This window comes from Python bivittatus, unplaced genomic scaffold, assembly GCF_059951505.1.
Source record: "Python bivittatus isolate LINGU-HERP-01145 unplaced genomic scaffold, Pbiv_v1 ctg000080_np1212, whole genome shotgun sequence".
Classification (NCBI taxonomy): domain Eukaryota; kingdom Metazoa; phylum Chordata; class Lepidosauria; order Squamata; family Pythonidae; genus Python; species Python bivittatus.
This window is the reverse complement of record NW_028277035.1, coordinates 5,611,740-5,634,932: the sequence shown is the minus strand read 5'-3', so window position 1 is coordinate 5,634,932 and position 23,193 is coordinate 5,611,740. Positions and strand designations below refer to the sequence as shown.

At 39.0% G+C, this 23,193-nt stretch overlaps 1 protein-coding gene across 1 annotated transcript in view; it reads left to right on the top strand.

Annotated features, from left to right (window-relative positions):
• The window catches only part of SEPTIN9 (septin 9), a 233,958-nt gene that overhangs the window by 25,369 nt on the left and 185,396 nt on the right, over positions 1-23,193 (top strand). The window contains exon 2 of the mRNA XM_088133419.1: positions 16,917-16,973. Coding sequence (XP_087989545.1) covers positions 16,917-16,973 — 57 coding nt within the window. The remainder of the gene's footprint in view (positions 1-16,916; positions 16,974-23,193) is intronic.

Here is a 23,193-nt window from a genome sequence, read left to right as displayed (position 1 = left end):
CAGATGAAAAGAAATTTGGTTTTCTACTTTTTAAACCACCCATTCTTAATAGATTTCATTCCTTTTTCTAGGCGTATGTAAGAAAAGAATTACTAAGAGCAGAGCAACTGTTTGGTGATGCTTGATTCTATCAAGTCTTCATCAAGTTTTGCTCTTCCATCTTTCAGGGAGCTGAATGCATTAGCCTGGGACAAGTGCTGAGCTGTTCTTTTCTGACTAAATAAGAGCTCTCTTCCACTTCCTATTATTAAACCATCTTAATTTTGCATTTCCTGGTTATATCTTGTATATTTTGGTTTATATTACATTTACCCCTGTGTGTTTAATTCTTTCCCTTCTCCTATCTAATGTATATTTTATCATGCCCACTGTACCCCCCCTATATGGTTCTTGATTGGGATGCTGAACCTACTATACAATCTGTGTAAATGTGCATTTGCCCTATATTAGCTCTCTGGAAGCTCTTCCTTCCCTCCTTTATATAGCTTATTGTATGAGGATCATAGTAGTCATCTAAAGCTGTAGCATAAAAAACAAACAAGCAAGCAAGCAAACAGATATAAGAAGTCTATTTTTTACAAGATACATTTTATAGCACTGTGGATTAAAGCAATACAGTTTCACTCTGATTCATTCCATGGAAGCATTTAGCAAGTAACTAACCAGCCACGTCTTACACTCTTGCTGTGCTAGCAACAACTACAGAAGCTTTAAGTTAGAATGAGGTTGTGACAAAGATGGATACTCACAGAGCAGAAAGGTTATGGCCTGGTGCAGATCTTTATGAGAAATGCTCAGGAGGACACTCTATTTGTTCTTCAATTCTCTGCTTATAAACAGAACTGAACTCTCACAGACAATATTCATATTGTCCACTACTGCATGATCAGATGTTCAACGGTACATCCTTGTGAACCTTAATTAAGGATGAATGGACTTAATTTGTGAACTGCTGGATTGAGGTGCTGCATGGAACAGTTATTGAAATATTTAAATATAATTTGACAAGGAATGTATGATTTTGTTAAGCAAGGACCAATCCATTACTATTAAATCAACTAATAGGGGTAGAACATTGATCATTCAGGAGAATAATTTGTACGGCATTTTGGAGGTTAAAAATTACTATCTAATGACTATTTGATTGATTGAGCAGGGATGGTAGAAAGTGTGCACAATCATTTAGAGACATATTGTTCAAATAACAGGAAAGCACACCACATATTTTTGGCAGTTGTGCTACCAGATAGAAGGGGCTTTGAGGTCAGCAGCAGTAGGGGTTCCAAGAGTGCACTGGGGTTGCAGTTTGCCCATCCTTGCTACACAAGACTGATTATTAAAGTGCATTGGTCTTTCCCTTCCCCCTTTTTCCCTATCTTTTAAATGAAAGGTTTGATATTGTTCTAAATATGGCTCCTAATTATATAATTTTAGTATTGCAACATTTGGTTTAGAAAGAAGCCAAAACTAACTGGAAGTTAACAAAAAGTGTGTGTACCCAAAAAAAAGGATACGTGCAACAGAAGTCTTAAAAGAGAAATCTGCAGCATGACGGGCTGCTGGTGGTGGTGGTGAAAAGGAGCTTTCTGAACTATGTTTCCCCTCCCTCAGGAACAACTTGCTTTCTCCAAAGTCAGGATGACTCCTTTTCTAATAATATTCAGAGGGACAGTGAGCAGAAAGTCTGCTCTTTCTCAGAGTCTTCTGGAAATATTCTGATATTGTGTACCAATCTAGATTTGTATTGGCCTTTGATAGGACACAATTATGTACTTGAATTGCCCTTGATTTCTCACTGGTCTCTAACATGTGGGAAAAATAGAACTGTCAATGCTTTTCTCTAAATAGATCATCTTCTGGGAAAATCCAACATTTGATGGCTGGAATCTGACCAACAGGGGTTAGAACAGTTCAGACATATATACTGATGACAGTTTAATTCATCAAATTTGCAGCACTGGAATGATTAATGCTGGAGCATCAGCTGAAGGTTGAGAGATGCAAAGAAGAGTCTTTTAAATAAAACACACAAATGAAGTGTTTTTGAAATCAGAACAGAAAAGAAGCAAAAGGCCACAGGGGAAATTCTGCAGCCAGAAAGCACAAGCATCTGTTTAGAAGGTCCTGGCAGATATATAAAGCAAGGCCTTTGATAAAACAAGCGTCTTTGGATTTAAGAAAACATATTGCTGTTTTGTGTCAGAAAACTCTCCATGATGTCAAAATGATGGAGGTTTTCAGCTACAGGGATCAAAGACTTCACATAGAACGTGATGTTCCTAACATAAAACTCAAGACAGAGAGAAAAATGAAGTGCAGGGCAGCAGAGGGAGTCTGAGGACAGCTAAGGCTTCCAGGGCAATACTAGACTATTGGTTCAAAATTCTGCTTTCCTTCTTGAGAAAGGATTGTGCTGGATGGGCTAGCTGCCACCTGGTTTAGCATAAATCAGTTTGACTTCTTAATTTTTGCAAATTATTATGACCTTTCCTTAATATTAGGGAATAGTTTTGTTTTTTAAAAAAAGAAGAGGCCTTTTAAATTTATTAACTTTTGTTCTCTCCCATTAGAAAAGCTATATCTCTAGGCAAAGAAGAATCTCTGTTTGCTCTTCTGGGATAAAAGAGGTCAACCCTGGGATATACTTGTTATGAGCCTTTCCCCCCTCCATTACAATGTTTGTGGGAACCTCTGGAGATACTGCTATTTTTCTTCTGTGCACACATTGTCAGTTCCGTGTTATTCAAGGATTGGTACTGGTTTATACACTCCAGGTGAAATCAGCAGGCTTTGGAGCTGAATTGGCATCACTAAATGGTCCTCTTGAGTGCTTTGATCCAGGAACCAAGGGTAATCACAAGATTGCTGGAGGTGGTTTCCAGAAATTCCCTTACTCAATGGAACTTTGTTAATGTACAGAGCCTGATATGACTTATTTGCTAATACTAAAGTCTCCTGTTAAATATGCAAAGTGCAATCATTTCTTAGCAAAAGGAAGTTATTTATCCATTGCTGATTTCTGGGATTTTTTAAATTAAAAAAAATTTTTTTTACTTCTAGAATAACAGAGAATAGCAGGTTGTTGCTATTGTTGTTTTAACAGAATTCAAATACAGCAGAGTCTCGCTTATCCGACATAAACGGGCCAGCAGAACATCAGATAAGCAAAAATGTCGGATAACACACAGTAACGATTGAGTGCGGTAAAAAAAAAAAAAAAACCCAATCCGCTGTGCCTGTTGCAATTGATTTTTGCATTGTGGCGCCACACCGTCAGGAGCAACAAAAAAGAATATGCTCACACTCGCAAACAAGTGGCACACTTTTCTCGTCGCCGATTTATGTGTGTTGTGTTTTTTTTAGGGGCGTCGGATAAGACGGAATGTAGGATAAGCAAAGGTCGGTTAAACGAGACTCTACTGTATATTAAGAGAAAATTCATTTTCTGGGAACTGGGGAGTAAGTCCCAAAGTCCTGTTTGAAGTATTTTGGATGCTCGTTACTGTAATGCAAGCCGGAGGGCATCTGGCCAGGATATATTGCAGTCTAGGATAATTTTTGCCACTTTGTTTTTCAAAATACCATTCACCCATTCAATCAGCGCTCTTAATTCTACATGATAAGAACAATGGGCTTTAAATTCATACCCAAAGCCTTGCCTACTGTTTTTTAGGCACACAATTCAGTACAGGGTCTGGAAGGTCCATGGCTCCAGAAAAATACAAAGAAACAGGAGCTGACAGATTCCTTGGCACCCATACCTGACATGGCCATCACAGCATTCTATTTATCTTTGTCTGGCATATTTATAAATACTCCCTCAGGGACTCAGTGCAAGGTGGCTCCCGCTTTACACAATCAGTCTCAACCTAAAAGATTTACTTCCAAATGATATAAATGATATTCAGTAAGTGGTCCTCCAGTAATAGACTCAGTCTCTTTATAAGGGATTGGCATACCAGAAATCACTGCCACAAAATGTTTATTACCGATGGGAGGCATGTTGGGAAAGTCTTAGCAATAAGGCAAGATCTGCTTGCTCCTGTGTCTACCAAAAAATGGAGCAGTTTGGTTTCCAATTTTTACAGTTTCATGTGACTGAGATGTCAGAGCAACCATTGCTTTTACTTACATCACTCCTCCAGGGCATCCCAATTGTTGCACCAGTGGGGGCAATTTAGATTCTGGTACTTGTAAGTAGGGTGTATTGCTATTGCTGTTGGACAAGGCTGTGGGACATGGGCGGGACATAGAGGCTTGCCCACTGATTTGGCACATTGTGGGCAAGGCACAGGTTCTCATTTGGAGCAAAGCCCAGATTCACAGAAGCCTGGATTACTTATAGAGGCTCCAAAATTTTGCTTTTTTAGGTCAGGGCAATTTGTTCTCCAATGCCCTGGCTTCCCACACTGAAAACAATCTCAAACTCCATATTGTTGAGTTCCACCTGATTGGGGCCAATGTCTCCTCACTCTATTTTGATCCCATTCCCTGTGGTTTGATTTTATTTCCATCACAGGGGGTTCCCTTTACACATAATTAAACCCGGCTATTCTCTGTCCCATTTTTATTACAATACCTTACTACAAGCCAGTATCTTCCTTGGTTAATAATATGATCCACTCATACACGCACCAGCTCAATCACACACTCTTGTAGCCCCCTGAAGCATGCTCATTTGCCCCTCCTCCTAGCTTTCTAGCCAAAGAGGGTCTCTGGGTAGGGCTTCACTTGCCTCTCTGGTGGGAGTAGGAGATCCCATGGGAAAAAGTTCTGAACAATTCATTCTTTTTTCAGCAGATTAATGTAAATTTTCCCACTTACTGAAATCACACTCAAATTTCTCACACTCACACCCATAGGGACATGAGAATCAATTTCTCCTTCCCTTGTGTCTCAGAAAGGGAGGTTGCAGGATAGGTGAAGTTCAGAGAGACACCCAGTCTTGGTATATTGGGGGCAGGATTTTATTAAGATTTCAAGCACATAACACTCAATGGGAAAAATGGGTTAGTCCAGCCACCCTAGTCCCAACACACCCCAATTCACTTCCACTCTTATTATAATTCAACTGAAATTACTTACAATCCTGGTTTGCCAGCCATACTTCCTGTACTTTCACCTTATCCTTATTCACTCCTGCAGAGTCAGATAGCAATAATACACAATCTTGCTCAAATTGGACTTGTTCTTGCTGAGGCTTCTTCACCTGTTACTTGCTCCTGCAAAGTCAGACAACAGGACACAAACGTTTTACAGATCCACCCTCACAGAGTCCCTGCTTCTCAATTTCTATTTTTACCTTGCCCGTACTCCTGCAGAGTCAAGACACAAACTTTACCTATTTTGGACTTGCTCCTGCAGAGTCCTCTGCTAACTTCTGTACCCAGGGTCTCCAGGGGGTTCTGGATAGGAGAGGGGTGGGATGGAGAAAATAGCCCACAACCCTGCAGTGGTCAGGGGTCCTCCTGAGGGCTACACTCAAAGATACCATCCCTTTCTATACTGCCAACTATGCCAGTATGTTGTGGAAAAAATAATGATCTACTAAAACATGAACCAAAGCAATGAAAATCTGAAGCAAGGACTCTTTATTAAAATACCCTGTAACAGTGATCACTGAGCTCTCAGTAGACTGGCAAAAGTTTATATAGGAGATAGAAAAGGTACATCAGCAGTCATGAATACGTTACATTACATAGACAGGAAAAAAACACAACTCTATATCTGCAACAAGGCAATCATCCAGGCCTAGCCTTGAGGCTGGTGCCTCATCATGCTGTCAACTCTGATCTATATTTCTCAACCCAAAGGGCAAGCATCTCTTTCTGTTTTATGATAAGGTGACCCTTTTTAACACTGCTCCTTGAAATGCAAGTCTGCATCTTGTTATCTGGCTTGTGCTTCTTCCTCAGGTCACTCCAGACTAAATTGCCATCCCAAAGGGCACTCTGAGTCCAACAACTTCCTTAGTTTTATGCAATTTTCTATTGACACTAGAAACATGATTTTAATAGAAAAAATGCAATCTTAACTAAGAAAATCTATTTTAAAAATTAATAACTTTGAAACTCCATAAAGTTATCATTGCTTGTTCTTGGTTAGCCCTAACGCATTTTGGAAGTGAAGGCTTCTGATAAGAGAGTCTCAGTGAGAGCCTTAACAGCAGGGAAAAATTCCATCATGTAAATCATTGTGTTCTAGGATCCTCCAAACCTTTTATTTTCCAATGTCCCATTTGCTTCTGATTTTCCTAGACTTTGTACCAGTGTTCAGTCACTTCACTCAAGGCTTTGTACATGAGTATACGATGACCTTTCTTACCCCATCCCTGTATAGAGAGATATATTTGAATGCTCCCATACAGGATTTAAAGATAGTTGTGAAGCAAGAGAATTGCATTTTTCCCAAACTGGTGTTGCAGTAATCTCTCTCTCTTTCATACACAGAGACACAGACACACACATAGACACACACACAATAGGAAATTTTGGCCTCATCCACACAGCAGCAGTCATATCTTTCTTCTGGTCCTTGCAGTTTAAAAGTGGTACCCCTACAACCCACCTTTTATTGTGCCTCAGCAACAAGGGCAGGGCTGTTCCTGTGTTCACACAATAATGTGGGGAGTTTCAAGGCAATGATTGGTGGCTACCTAGCTAGTGGTAAAAAGCAGGTGGATCTTTGTGTGGACATCCCCCTTCCCCACCCCTCTCCAGCCAATCCTGAGCCTAAAGGCCCTGCAGTTGGGAAAGCTACTTCTTCTAATTGCTGGAAACCACTTTTTTTTTTTAAGAAAACATATATAGGAAGTATTGGTGATTTCCAGAAGTCAAAAAAAGAGAAATGCCATGATGAGTAAGCAGTTTCTTCTCCCACCCCTGCCTGTGAGTTGCCAAACAATGCTGAGGATTGCAGAAACTAGCTAGTTTTATATTTATTTGCCAAAGGGAATATCAACCTCCTGGTAGACCTGCGTTCAGTCTTACCAGAAGGCTAATTCCACAGCAGAGCTGCTGAGCCATCTGGAGCCCTGATACTCAGCAGTACCCAAAGGTTCTCCTCCATGTGCTCTAAAACGCCATCACAGAAAGTCTTCTTTTGCTGTAGCAGGGAATAGACTTCTATCCCCCCAGAACACTTTTTTTAAAGTGGCCTCAGACTGCATCAGTGGCAGGGTAGTGATAAGATTAGGACATGCCTTCCATGAATTATTAGTGGAGAACCTTCATGCCAGGGCAAACAAGATGTAAGGATAAGCCCTTATGGGATGATATGAACAAGTTCGGTGTTGGTCTTCTGGGATCTTGAAAATAAATAATTCATATTTACCACTTGTTGTCAGCCTGTCTGCCCAATCTTGATTTCTGTTCTGTAGGCCACTCTCCTTGCAAACTGGGGCATGAAACCATAAAAAATGTCTTTCCTCCTTCGCCATTGCCATGGCTGTACCTGATGAGCACAACAAGCCATGTACTATATTTTAGCTAGCCCTCTTCAAGCCATGCAATGAATATCAAAGTAAGCAATCACTGAGAAATTCTTATGCTGGCTAAGTTGCAATCCCATCCTCATTTGCTTGCGAGTAAGATTACTGAGCATAATTATCTTAGACTAGAATTGCCCTATCAGTAAACACTAGAAATCCTGAGGACTCCAAATTGTTTTTCAACTCTTATGTATGTGAAATTGCTTCTTGATGAATGATTGTTGGAAAAAGATTAGCTACCCTTACAAAGAAAGGATTAAGGAAGAAAGGATTTGCCTGCAGGCCTGGTGCAGTTTCTATTACTAAATTATACACAGAAGACACTAAGAAAAACATACATATCCACACAGCAGTTATAATTCTGCCATCGGTTATATATACACACTAAAATGGCATTTCCTTCTGTTTACATATGAATGTGAATACATATTCTTAGGACTTTGTGTTAGGAGATTGCAAATTTGCCTGTGTTCATAGCATAGGCCTTTCTCTTCCTTACTTTGCTTCTGATCAGGAACAACAGATGCATCACCAAAGTTCCCAGGCTTTGCTAAAAGGAAGATGAATTTACCCATTACATCTCCCAGCATCATTGAAGTCCTCCCAATTATTTTACACTGGTTGTGTTCATCCCTGGAGTTAAGGCAAAATGTGTTAGTATTTGTGTGAGTCCAGCTACTGTGGTTTATGAATCATGGCTTATGGCCTAGCATCTTTTACAAGCCCAGCCAATTGTGTTTCATTTAATAAGTGATGGTAAAACAAACTATGATTTAGCATAATGAATAAACCCAGTCACTGTGCCATGGATGGAATGAAACTTTGGTTTAAATGAAGAACAGATGCACTCCAGATTCTGTGGGGAACTTCTTGTTTTCAGGGCTCAAGGGGAGAAAAGAAATGTATATGTGTCTTTGAAATCAATCTATGGCAGCAGCAGGAAAGAGGGCATTCAGAGCCAGATTCATATGCCACAAAAATCAATCGGAGTTCTTCTGATGTCCTCCAGGAAGACAGTTTGGCTCTGGCAGCCCTATCGGCAACGAAGTCAATGGGCTGCAAATGGGGGCCTCAAGCCACACAGGGGGCTGTTGCCAATCTGAAGAGCAAGCTGCCAGAGCACTTTGCCCTCCCATGGAGCCAGCCGCCTGCCTCACACGGCTGCCAGGCAGAAAGAAACAGAAAACATCCCAACACATGGCTTATGTTTTCAGCGCAGCTGTGCTTGGCTTATATTTGACAAGGGCCTCCCTTCCACGGAGGCTGGGAAACCGTAAATTTTTTCAATGAGTGTTTCTAATTAATGCTGGAAAGCAGCTGCGGTGTTGCCAATTCCTTTTGTTGGTTTAATTTCAGTGCTAATAAAAGCAAAGTGCTGTTTTAACTGATGGCAAACAGCAATAAGCAACAGACCTTGCACTCACCCTCTTGTTTTCTCACTTCACCTTACTAACTCTATTTAAAAACCAACCCGTGCCACTTTCCTAACACCTTTGTGAAGACATCCTCCATACCCAGTCCCACTCCCTTGCAAAGCGGGTCAGATTGGCATAACTTTGAGCAGCCTGGAAGTTGGCCTCACTCCTTTTCCCACTGACCCTGCAAAGAGGGGCCTAGGACTGAGATATAATACAGATTGCAGCTGCCTGACTTCCCCAGTGGTTACTTGCTTTCCTCTTCCTGTTTCAAGGACACCCCTATAGCTAAACTGAGGGTTAGAAAGGATAGGAGAGAAACTGCATCTCAATGGTTCAAATCCAAACTTGAATCACAGGCCCAGGTGACTTCCAGAGGAAGAAATGGTGGACTGAAGATAGCTCCGAAAAGCGGAGCTGATGACTGTGGTAGAAAGGAGAGCCGGCGAGTAGACTAGCTCTTCAATAATTCCTCTCTGGACAAGGAGAGGACTTGAGATCACCCACAAGTGCTCCAGACAGTTGCTCCTCATGAGGAGACCACAAGATAGCAGTCTCTGTTGGGCTTTATCAGCCCTCCCAGGTAGACCAGATAGGAAACACAACTAGATGAGCTATTTCTACTTTATTGTAAGCTACATTAACAGAATCTTTCAAGTCTGAAAGTACAAATCTCCTGCCCTCCCTATTTAACACCTGAATAGTTAGGGCGGGTCCTTCCTAAGTTTCTTTCTCTGGCCATTACTCTGTTGAGGACTCATTTCTCTTTTATCTGATCTTTCCCAAGGTGGCATCTCTTCTCCCTGTCTTCCAAGGTCACCCTCACATTCCATCACAGGTTTAAAGCTCTGGGAAATGAGGGAATAGCCATCTTGCTCAAACCACAGTTGGCGCCTTTGAAAGGACACTGGGTTTGCATACTTCCTTTTCCAATCACTTTTGGATATTGCTTGTCAACTGCTTTTCAGCTATTAGGAACCTTTGGATCATCATGTTTGATAGCACTGAGTGAGTTTCCTCCAATCCATAGCAAAAGAAAGTTTTAACTACAAGTTTAAGATTTAAAAAAAAAAAAAATGGGGGGGGGTAAGAAATAAACAGCAAAAGGGTTATTAAAACTTTGATTTTAGAAAGTTACAAATGGACTAAGGGTCCAGATAAATTTGAAATAAGATTTTGGAATTAATTATAAAGAATCCTTCCCATGGAAAAATGCTTTTGTTTTGAATTAAAAAAAAATAACAACTGGACATTAGAGAGAACTAGAGAGAACTAAAGATTACAATTAAAGCAGAAGAACACATAAATTCAATTTACAATTACAGAATGAAGCAAAATATTCTAACATTAGACAAATTGAAGGATATTTTTGAACAATGGACACAGAAGTTAATTTTAATAGTGTCAACAGAGACGTCTGCCTCTATGGAGAGACTGTGACTAAAAGATATTATGGAAGAGGAACAAGTTCTACCTGACAAGACTGAGACTGAGTTGAAAATGGATTTAAAAGTGATAGGCTACAAGAATGACATGGAAAAAGATGTTACACTGGACATAGAAAAGAAACCAGGTGATATCCTAATAATTAAAAGGGATATACAAGTAACGAATCAAGAGAGTGACCTGGATAATTTTCCTATATTGGATTTACAAAAAAGCCTTGTTAAAGTTTTGAACAATCTCATGAGAAGATTTTTTGCAGAAGAAATTAAAAAAAAATCAATTTCTATAACTTTATTTGCATGGACTAAAGATTAAGATTGTTAGAAGTAAAAGGAAGGAAGATAAAGTTGGTTTATTTGATCAAAGTTAAAATAGATATGTTGTTATTTCTGGTAACGTCCAATGGACTTTTGCTGACACCAGGACTGAAATGATGATGCTTTATGGATTTGTTTATAGATAAGAGATAGGATATGGGAAGAAGAGATAATTTGTGGTATTTTAAGAGAAGGTGATAAGTTACTAAAATTGTTTATACTTCTTGTGATGAAGGTGGGAAGTCACTTCTTTAGATATTTATTTTCTTTTTCTTTACTATATTCTTACTTTTTCTTTTTTTCTTTCTCTTCTTCCTTTCTTTTTTGCACCTTCTATTACATCTTTTTATTCTTTTTTTTTTGGTTTGTACTCATTTTTTTACTGTTGTAATTATAATCTTTAATAAAATTACTACCAAAAAAAACAACAACCTTGAATCACAGGTCCAAACAGAATGAAAGATATTTATTAAAAAATGTAACAAGGGAAAACAAAGTGGGTAGTTACAAAGCAGAGGAATGATAAAAACCATGAAATGTTTCTAACAAAGCAGCACATCAAGAAAATACAAGCATCTTTGGTTGATCAGACAAAGAAAGGACTAAGGGTACCACACAGTTCGCTTTTGTTTATTTGCTGGTGGGTGAAAAGTAGAGAGGATAAAGATAGCTTCTTAAACAATTCAACAATCCAGTGAAGAAGACTCACAAAGGAAGATCCTCTTTTCACCTTGTGAATATAGGCAATGAGCTCTAAGAAGCCTTGTCATTAACTTTGCAACTTCTAGAACGAGGTATCACAGCAGGTGGCAGGACCTAACCAACCTCTAAACGCTAAACTGGATTGGATCTGGATAGGATTTGGATGGAACTCCACCAAGAAATCTCATAAATAGGCTTGGAAGCTGAAAAACCATTCTGGAAGAAAGCAACAGAAAGCCACTTCTGTATTGTTGCCAAATAAACCACATGGATTTGTCCACTAGGACTTGAGATTATTTTAAATCAAGTTAGGGAAGAGTGGGCTGAAAAGGATTCGGAAAAATCTGCAGCACTACAATGTGGTGTAATGGCTAAAATATTGGGCTAGGAATGGGGACATCAAGGTCCAAGTCCATCCTCAACTATGGAAACACACTGGTGACTTTGGACCAATCATGTACTGTCAGATTAATTTACTTTATACAGTTACAGTGGGGAAAAGTTGACAAAGGGAATGTCTGAGTTACAAATCTAACAAATAAATCAGATTATTTGCAGCATTAGGAGAAATAGCTAAATATTAAAGACCTTTCTGGCAGCTCTTGCTACAAAAGCACATCAATAGGCAAATAGTAAGATTATTTTAGTAAGAAGTTGGTATAGAACCCAGTTTGTATTGGGAGTACATTTTAGATGAGAGCTTCATGTCATTGCTATTCCTTCAAAATGAAAGTGGCTGATTTAAGTGTGCTTAAAAAAAAAAAAGCAGACACAATGTACTGTGTAATTTTGCCCAGCAGGAATATTTTTAATATACCACTGTTGAAAGATGCAGCTTTCCATGTGGTTCTGCTCTTACTGCATTATTATTCTTAGGGAAAAGTTAGAAAGCAGACCACAAATTCGTCATGGCTGGCTTGAATAGGGAATGTTGGCAGGTGCAGGGTTTCATCCAGTCTCCTTTTCTCCTCACCTTAACCTTCTCTAATCAGGTACCCTCAAGTTATAGGATCAAATTGGACTACAATTCCCATCTTCTCCAGGCTGCCCTTAACTGACAGATGGAGATGATGGGTTTCACAATCACTGGAAGTCACCAGACGCAGGAAGCCTGATTTAATATTTTTACTTCAAGTGACCGAGTTGGTTTCACAAAATAAAATACAGTGGTGACTAAGGGAAACTCTTGTCTTGCATCCCCATTAATCCCACTTTCTTGCCGTGGTACTATACATCTCCTGTAATATACATACATTATATTAATATATATTCTCTTTTCTTGGAATTGTGAGCAGTTTATGTTTTGGAATGTTGTAAAATGACAGCATAATAATAGAGTGGCAGGGGTAAAAGCAAGAAACCATGATTTATGCCTTTCGTTTAGGTGCAGCAATGGGACACTGGCTGAAAAACAAAGATTCTGTATGGTCTTGGTTTAATTAGTTGTTCAAATATGGATTCAAATGATTTGCTTCAATATATTATTTTTGGTACAGTACATAAATAGAGAAATGGTTATCATATTGTATCATACTGTATTCTTGGGTTGGGGGGTTGTATTTTTTTTTTTTTTTTTAATCCTGCCTTTCTTATTTTTATAAATAACTCAAGGAGGCAAACATACCTAATACTCCTTCCTCCTCCTGTTTTCCCCACAACAACAGCAACCCTGTGTGGCGAGTTGGGCTGAGGGAGAGAGACTGGCTCAAAGTCACCCAGCCGGCTTTCAGGCCTAAGGCGGGACCAGACCTCACCGTCTCCTCCTTTCTTAACTACTAGACCAAACTGGGTCTCCTTTTGTTTGTTTTGTTTGTTGCTGTTCCCTTTAACCTTTTTGAATTCTTTAGACTGGAATTTTTGAGTACTGTGCTTAATTATTATCACTGATATTGTTTAAATGAAACTATAGATAGTGAAAGTGAAAGTGAGAGATTGAGAACGAGAGAGAGAGTTACGGGACCCGTGTAAAATACTGGCTGGAATTAGGTTGAAGTTCAGAGGTTTGCCCACAAGAACTCTGCTTACAGTGGATGTTTCCACACACCACTAATTTATAACAGTGTGTGGAGTCATCTCACCATCATGTAGCAATCCAAACCCTATCTTTATTAATGATGTATTGCCACACTGTTGCTAGACAGCTTCATAAAATGCTGTGTTGGTGTTTCAAAACTTTAAAAACTTAATATATATGTTTCCTAGAATTATATATAAGTGTACAAAAATTCACAAAACAGTGAGAGGGATGGACTTTTAGACCATGTAACTAAACTGGCAGAAAAAGATTTCTCCCCATTTTTCAAGGTGACCGAAACCTGATGATACTTGTCAAGTTGATAAATTGTACCTGATGGCATTTTTGCAGCAATAGAAAACATTCCAACTTACTTGAGAGAATTTTGCTGATTCTCCTTTCCCCAGTATAAAGCCTTGCCCCCTTGCCACAAAGTGCTTCTAAGAGTTGTAGATGCCTCCATCACAACAGTCTGAGACAATGGGATGAAGGGCTAGAGCCATGACTTGGAAATGTGGGGCTCTGCTTTGAGCAAGTAGGAATGCTTCACCCTACCTCAAAAACACCACTGTTTACAAACTAAATATGACTTTGATTGGCCCTTGAGAGATGAACCATTTTATTCCCCAATAGGAAGTAGAAGTCCCCGACTATGGGTTGCCGTCTCATGGGGTGGAAGCAGGAGGTTATAATTACAAACACTCTAGAATAATCCTCCAGAAGGAGCCATTCTTAGATCAGTGGCTACATTTTTTTCCCCAGAAGGGATGTTTTACTGTAGTAGCTGTATAGTAGGCATTTATTCACCATTTGCCTTAACTCTGTCTTAAGAACCCTACTTCAGTAGTTTGTTACAGTGTTACTGGCCAACCCAATTTTGCCCCTGTCCCTGTGATGCTCAATTTGTCTTATCCTGCAAAACACAAACACCAGTGAGGAGAGTCAGAACTAGGCATTGGTGTACAGTAGCTCTTTCTTTGGCCAGGCAAAGGGCTGAGTTCAGTAAGATGCATGAGTGATAAAAGCCTCTAAGAAAGATTTGACACTGAATTGATTCTATCACCCATTTTTATGGGCATGACTTCTCTGCCACTTTTCAGTGTTTAATTTCTTGCTGGAATTTAGCTATGAAAAAAAAAATCACCCCAAATAGACTAGTATGATTGAAGAACAGTCTGTGGTCCTTTCCTGATTCTTGAAATGCTTTCCACTCATCCTTGAACCAGCAATGAATTATACTGGTGTGAAACTGGTGTCCCCATGGCTGATCTTTCTCCTGTCTCTATGGCTTCACTTCCCAGCCACTGAGAGTCACTTTACTTCTCTGCAAGGTTAATGTGTAGCAAAGCCTTGCAGATTCTATCCTGGGGTCTGTCCTTGGATAGTGTTAGAATAAAGGGGAAAATACTGGTTTAACACTAGTAGAGCTAAGGTTGTCTCACTCAGAAGCTAATAAAGAGATGAAGGCAACAGCATAAGAACATGGCAGAAGAAAAATGTTTCCAGGCCCTTGGTGAAGTACAAGTGGGAGAGGCCTCAAGAGTGTCTTGATTTATATATTAAATACCTAACACCAAATAAAAGCATCCAGTAAAAGGGAGTCAGTTATCAGGACGGTTGACTTCTGGAAAGTGGGCTGGGGCTTGTCCAGTCATATGTCATAAAGTCTCAAGGAATAATGTTTAGCCACAAATCAACTAACCCTCCTCAACACTGTAATTTTGCAGAGAGTCATGCTGTGGAATGTTCTTGGATGGTCATATTTTAATTTTCAGATGGTTGCATTTCAGCAGAGAACAAAAGGGAAAGAATTGCCATACAGAGACACGTTTCCCACGTTGTCTTCTCCCTGTGGTACAAATCGTTACGTTTCTTATGACTTTCTCTAATAGAACTAATAGCATGTTTCAGTGCTTTCAAAACCGTGTGGACTTTCCGCCCCAGGAAAAAGTAAATTCTGCAAGCTTCTCCAAATTACACCTAATGTTTGTTAATTACACAGATTCTGGTGTGCTTATAAAAACTAGGATTTCAAAGAATCCTGAATAGTTTTTGCAAGGGCCACAATGAAAGAAAGGAATAGAAATAGTAACCTGAAGAGATATGGAGAAGGTACCAAATGGCTTGATATTGGAAGCTATCTTGGACCTGCTGTTTGACCGCCAAACATAGATGTAACCTAAAAGGTTGCCTATGCAGCCAAAGGGTAATCTAGAATTAGTCTTTAGTCATTCTAGTTAATGAATTATTATTACCAGGATTAAAAAATGATTTTGCTTCAGTTAGGGCTACCAGATCTGTTCTGCAGTCCCCTGGATGACCACTAGATGGAAGCAAAGAGATATAGAAAACTCTACGTCTTTGCTGACCTCTAGCAATACTCTAAAACTTTTCAGGGCAAATCCAATAGCTCTGCCTTTCAGTGAGGCAGTTGCTGAGCTGTTGCTTTTCAGTTACATCAAGCAGTTTAGACCAGCACAAGTTCTTTCGGTTCAGTTATTCTCTCTGAGGTCAGTGCTTTCCCAATAGACTAATTATTTACATCAGTGTTGTCCAAACTTGGCCACTTTAAGATGAGTGGACTTCAACTCCCAGAATTCCCCAGCCAGCATGGCTGGCTGGGGAATTCTGGGAGTTGAAGTCCACTCATCTTAAAGTGGCCAAGTTTGGACAACACTGATTTACATTTACTGTTTTAATAATAGGACTATTTTTAAAGGATGGGAAGAAAGCCATGAGGAAGGAATGCATTCATGTAAATCTTTACAGCAAGAATCCCTTTTTCCAAGTCATGTTACTAGCATAAATTGCCATTGGTTTTGGCTAATTTGCCTTATGGCTGCAATCTCTTTTGTCCTGATAACCCATGATAAACCCTATATGAGCACGATGCAGGCGTGTCAAGATCAGGGCTTTTTTAGAATTCAAGGGCAGACTGCGTTTGTTCTTCTGCAGCAGCTCACTTGTGGACATGAAACAGCATTTGAACAACAACCCAAACCAACCAAAACATACCTTGCTTAATGATTTCATGGCAAGTATTTTCAAACGCCCATCTTTCTATCTAATATGCATGTAAGTAATGGGACTATATCCTAAAAGTTATGTGCCATGTTGAAATTAGAGCTCCCTCTCATTCAGATGTCCTTCTGTGAAAAAAATATAGGCAATCATTGGAATAGCACCATCTCTTTCAAAAGTTTTGAGTTACTGTGTTGTGGTGATTTCTCCCTAAGTTACTGTTTTTGTAATGGAGATACTGAGACATCTTAGTACCTCTTGGTCTGTGCCAGAAGGAAAACAAATCTATGCTTCAATATGTATATTTTTAGTCATCGTTGTCATTTATGATTTTGTTGGTGAAATTGCAAACATGATCTTTGATATGTTGGATGCATTCCGTTGATTTATAACTTTGCATATTTGGAAAGTCCAAGTTCATTTAGTCCAATAGCCTTTGCCAAAACAACTGGAGGATGCTCTGAATCTAATACTTGCTTAACCATCAATATGCATTTTCTTCTTTGTCCCAGGAATCTCAAGGACCTCCAGTGGGAGACTCCGAAGACTTGGAGATCCAACAAGTCCAAGTAAGCTGCATGAATAGGGTTAGAATGAAGAACTACTGATTTGTACTCATTTGTCCCTTAGTGAGTAGGTCTCACTAAGTAAGCAGGGTTGGATTGTTGCATTACTCTCAGTTATAAAGTGAGACAACCCTTGAGCAGCCTTCCCAGCAATCCTTAGAAGTATAAAGGAATGAGCAGCGAAGCTCATACAATAGCTTCCATGGAAGTATCATAGCTGTCTAGTACTTTAATAGATAATGGAAAGAAAAGGCAGCATATATTCCACATCAGAAGAGCATTGTTTTTTTGAGAAGTTAGAACCAAAACAATTAATGGACTTTGCTTGTTCTAGTTGGCTATTATATTTATTGCATAGGGATGCTTCTACAGAGTAATGCCCTTCACAAAGAGTTATACCCCTAATTGTTTGCTATGTTTCTTTTTTTTTAATTAAGAATTTTAATTACAATAGTAAGGACTAATACAAACTAAACTTAGGGAAAGAGAAGAGAATGGAAAGAAAGAGTAAAAAGTGCAGGAAAAAAGAAAAAGAAAAAAATATAAGAAAAAAAAGAAAAAAAAGAAACATACAAAGAAGTGACTTCCAACCTACATCACAAGAGGTATAAACAAATTTAATAACTCTTCACCCCTTTTAAGGTTAAACAGATAGCTCTTCATCCCATTCCAATCCCTATAAGCAAATCCATAAAACATCAACTTTTCAATCATGTTGTCAGCAAAAAAAAGCCCATAAAGGGTTGCCAGAACAATGGAAAGATAGATAGATAGATAGATAGATAGATAGATAGATAGATAGATAGATAGATAGATAGATAGATAAACCTTGATCAAATGAACAAACTTTATACTTCTAACAGTCTTAATCTTTAATTCAATCAGCTATTGTTTTAGAATGTGATTTCTCTTCAATACAAGCTTTTTTTGTAGAACAAATAAAAACACATTTTCCAGGTCATTCTCTTGGTTTACCATTTGTATTTCACTTTTAATTTTTAAAACTTCAGCCAGTTCCTTCTGTATATTCAGTAAAGCATCCTTTTCCAAATCTTTCTCTTGGCCTTTTGTAGTTCCATATTTTCTACTTTCTCTGTCTTGTCAGACAAAATTTGTTCCACATCTGTCATTCCTTCATTACATCTTTTAGACAATAGTCTATCCATAGAATCAGACAACTCTATTGACAGTGTTGATATTGTAGTTACTAATTTCTGGCTCCGTTCTTCAAAAATCTCCTTTAATGTGTCTGATGTTATAATGTTTTGTGTCATTTCGTAAGTCCCAGTATTAACTGACATCAAGAACAGACTTGCATTTTTTTTCTTCGATTTAAAATCTTTAGTGCCTCTAATGTCCAGTTTCTAAAATCATCACTTATCTTTTGTTATGACTTGCAATAGCCAGAATAGCCAAAATAAGTATGTTTCCCACAAGAAGTTGTTTATTTTTATAGTTAATTCCAAAATCTTATAGTAAAAGTCAATATTCAGATTTATCTGGACCTTTAATCTGTTTATAACTTTCTTAGATCAAAATCTTATTTAGCTTTTTGCTGTTTATTTTAAAATCTTTAAGTTTTTAAGCTTATAATTAATTTTTCTTTTGTTCAGAGTTGAAGATAAACCCACCCAAAGAAGACTTTTCAAACTTGTCATTCCAAAGGTCTCTAATACCTTTAAGATGGTTAATAGACAATTTCTGAAAGTGATTAGAAAGCTTTGCTATGCTTCTGAAGATGATCTTTACTCAGCAGAAGGCAGGTAGGGAGGATGTATGTTCCTCTGGAAAGCAGGTGCTTCCCAGACTTGTTATTGTACATCATCTGGAGCTTTTATGGCTTCATTGCATTTTTATTCTGTTGTATACTTTATCTTTAGGTATTGGATTAATAAAATCTGCAAAAGTGTACTTTCCTAGGTTTCTGTAGTGCTTAGGTTATTGCCGGGCTGAGGGACCTACAGTCCTATAAAGTTGCTGAACTATAGCTTTCAACATCCTTCATCTTTGATCATGTTGGCTGGAGAAGATAAGAGTTGTATTTCAGCAACACCTAGTGGGCCCACCTCTGCGTTACCATAAAGTATGTCTGTATGCAGTCTTGAAATAAGATATGAAGCGATGCTGCTGCACATGGACTACAGGATGGACAAGTACTTTTGATCTAAGAAAGATATGTTCTCCCCACTTCCTCCTAGACCTCATGTGAGGAAAGCAGTGGATTTAATCCTCTGAATGCTTCCAAGTATCTTAGCCATTTGTATCATTTCTGTGTAGGTAACAGCTTGTGAGCATACTTGTAGTATATTGTGCAACATTCTCTAACAATGTGTGAGACAGAGGGACTGGCCCAAGGTCACCCAGCTGGCTTCATGCCCAAGGGGGGACTAAAACTCACAGTCTCCCAGTTTCTTGCCTGGTGCCTTCACCACTACACCAAACTGGCAGTCTTAACTTTTTTTTAGAAAATGAAAATGATGCTTTGCAAAGTAATATTTGTTTGGAACTGGCCCCACATTCCATAGAAAAATGACCAAAGTAACCTGGGACAGTATGGGGTGTTCTACAGGAGTAAGGCTCAACAGAAAGCATTCTGATAAATTGATGCCCACCATGGCAACCATTTTGTGAGAACACTCACAATAATAGGGTTTCAACATTTCAGCTGGGTCCATCAGTCCCAAAAGGTTAGGGACTCTGGCTACAGTTAAAGAAAACTACCAAATAAATTAGTAAACCAATCTGAAAGTGGAACACTTTGTTTGAAACATATATATGATCATGACTGCAGAAATGAAAAAAACCAAATCTTACAATGACCTTCTGTACACTTATGAAACTATCCTCTTATCTTCTTCTCTTCTCTTGGTAATCTCCTCTTCATCCAGGATGAAGGATAAGGATATAATTCAAGTACCATTCCACCAAGCATACACATATGACCCCTTAGCAGTTCTCTATGTCTGTTGATGAATTGCAAAAACTGTCTAAACATGGAAGGAAGGAAGGAAGGAAGGAAGGAAGGAAGGAAGGAAGGAAGGAAGGAAGGAAGGAAGGAAGGAAGGAAGGAAGGAAGGAAGGAAGGAAGATCATTGCATGATAACTTCATCATAAATATATGAAAGGAAAATATGCAAACAGTGTCTGCAGTGTTAGAAAGATGTGTATACAGTTTTCCTTTCATACTAGCGTGGTATCTAGTCAGTATAGAGTACATCTTGATCAGACATTTGACAGCTGAGATGCCCTCTTAGTGATTTTACTGCTAGGCAGATCTCTTTTTGTTAATGCTGGGAAGCTGGACCTTTCAGGTTTTGCCTTCAAACGAATTAACTACACCTCAAGGATAGAGGCTTAGATTGCCAGACTAAGGTGAGGGAGACTCCTTTTCTCGGTTATGAAATCCATGGACTAATTTGACTCTCCCTATCATGGCTGAGCTACTTCCGTGAAGATACAGGAATGGGATGAATTAAGTTCTCTGCCTAGGGAGAGACCAACTGACTTTGGGCCCTTGAATCTTGCTTAATTCTAAGCCCAGCAACCCATCCAGCCTGGTCAGTGAAGAGAGACTCTAGGAGTTCTACTTCTGTGGGCCATGTGTGCTGCTCCTCTCTCCAGCTTTGGGCTTCTTGTAGGAAAAGTGAAATACTAATTATAGCACAGTATAATAGTATAATAATTTGGCAACAGTTTTCCCTGTAGATCACTTTTCTATAACCGTTGTAACCATTGTCAGCTGTCTTCAAGGAACAGAAACTTGGACAGTTTGCACAAACTTAAGGGAATTCATGTGCGGAGCTGTACGCATCAGACCTACTGACTCATCGTTTGATGGGCCAGTTCAATAAATAATCAGCTACAATTCTTATTTGTCTACTTTGTCTGCTCAATGCATTTTGAAGCATGTCATGCCCTTGTGAAAGAGGCTGCCTGGCACAGACAGCACATTGCATCACTGAATAATATGCCCCATGTATATTCACTCGCTATGTCTCTTGGATGGATTCAAACCGCAGGTGGCTGTTGGAGCTCTGAAAGTAACATTCCCAAGATGGCTGCCTTCATCAGCATAGTGTTGATGCACAGAGAACTCAGCACAGGCCGTTCACGAGAAGTTGACTGCCAGGCGGCTGCTTCTCTCATACGGCATCATAGGAAACAAGGGACGCCTTGTTCCAGTCTATGTTTTTAGAACCAGTGGCAGATTTCCATCCCTTCTGAATATATGTACGTCCAGGTAGATTAAAAAGACTCCTTTCCAAAGGGCCATGTTTCTTTGTTAGAATGTTGCTCTCCAGTTAGAGGCTGGCCTGAGGGTGAGATGGCAAAGCAGATGCCCAGTTCCTTATTTGCGTAAAGGTTCAAAAGAGAACAAGATATAGACCTGTATCATATTATCTCCTTCAAGATCAGCAGTAATTCTGACTGCAATACAGGGTGTCCTATGCTTTGTTTTAAGGGGAGGATACAAACACCTGCAGCACATACACTAGCTGAGCTTTATTTTGAACTTTTGCAAAAATAAGAAATCGGAAACCAATTTTAGCATCCTCCTAATGTCTAATAATAATAATATACATTTACAATTTATGTATAATTAATAATAAAGTTAATGCAAATGATAAAGGCTTTTGTTACAACTAAATACAAAACAATGTGGTTAACCGACAGTTTAATGAGGTTTTCCCATTAGATCCAGACTAATCGCCATAGGAAACCAGGAACAAACAAAATTTATATGAATGTAAACTAGGGGAGAAGACATGTGTGAAAAATGCAATGAGTGCACTTCCCACGCCTAGCAGGCTCACTCTTAAAATGATGCAAGTCTGTGCAAATTGTTAGTGTATCTCTTTCTCCCATATAACTGCTTGAATGGAGAGAGTAGTAGGGAATATTGTCTCATAGATAATGCCCCAAATCTGTTCACCCTTAGGTACCTCTATACATCTCTGTGGGCACTTCTCAAGTAGGATCATGTGCTCCATAGTAAGCTGAAAGACATTTCTATTTTGTAGCCCGGCTCCTAATTTTTCTTTGACCAAATGATTTTTAAAAATTGGCATCCAGAGTTTGCTGGAAGGGATTTTTTTTTTTTAAAGTAAAAAGCATTTCTTCCCTCCCTTGCTGCCAATGGAAACCAGCCTCATTAAAAGCAAAGCTTTATGTTGGAGCCAGCTACAGCATAGCCATTTGCTCAGAGTGTGTCAGCGGTCTTGTGTCCCCTTTTCTGCACCATCAGCATTTGGCCATTGACAGATCATGGCTTGTTCTGAGACTTCTTGGAAGTAGACTACATAACTTTTGCTGTAATAAAACCACAGAGCCATTAACGGTAAATCATGTACTTTTGCTGAGAGCATGGAAACTTCAATTGGAGATGTTTGTCCTCTTGAGGCATGTGTTGTTTCTGTCACATTTTGCTCTTAGCCGTTCTTTAATGTTGCCACCTTACAATCCAGATGTTGAACAAAGGCTTTTCAAGTGCAACACCCTAAGATGGTGAACTTGTCTGGCATAGGAAGGAGCAGAAATAGTTAAATGCTCCTCCACACTTGGAATCAATACATTTAGAAAATGTGATGTCAAGGAAAAATTGGGTTCAAACTGCTGAATGCCCTACCATATATATTTCCCTTCCCATTTAAAAAAAAACAAACTCATGCTATCAGGAGAAAGATTTCTACCCTTCCCATTCCCCTGAATTTCTGCTTTTTTATGTCTACGGATAAGTGGGATGGAAATGTGCATGACATTTTGTCCCCCCATTCACATCCATGGATACATTCATGGGTTTTACAGGAATCATCCTATCTGAGAAAAAGTATGTCCTAGAACATACCAAGTAAAGAAAGATGAACAATACATGTTATCTATCAGTTCCTCTTTTCACAGCGTATTATTTGATAGTTTTCCAAAGCAAAAACAACAATCTCTTTTAAAAATGCTTTGAACATCTTTGGTATATGTTTGACTCTATTTGCTAGTTAGCTTGAAGTTATATTTAATAGAGCTATACAGAACTTGGATTTAGTGAAGCTTCAGTCATATTATCCCAGTAAAGCAGATTTCCAAATCGAAACAGAGATCTGCTCTGATTAAGTAAATAGAATCAGGTGATTGTGAAATGTTTTGCCGCCTAGCAAAGTGTTTCACATTTTATTAATATGTGAAAAAGAGCCAGGCTAACACTCACAGGTGCTGGTCCAAATGTTTATAT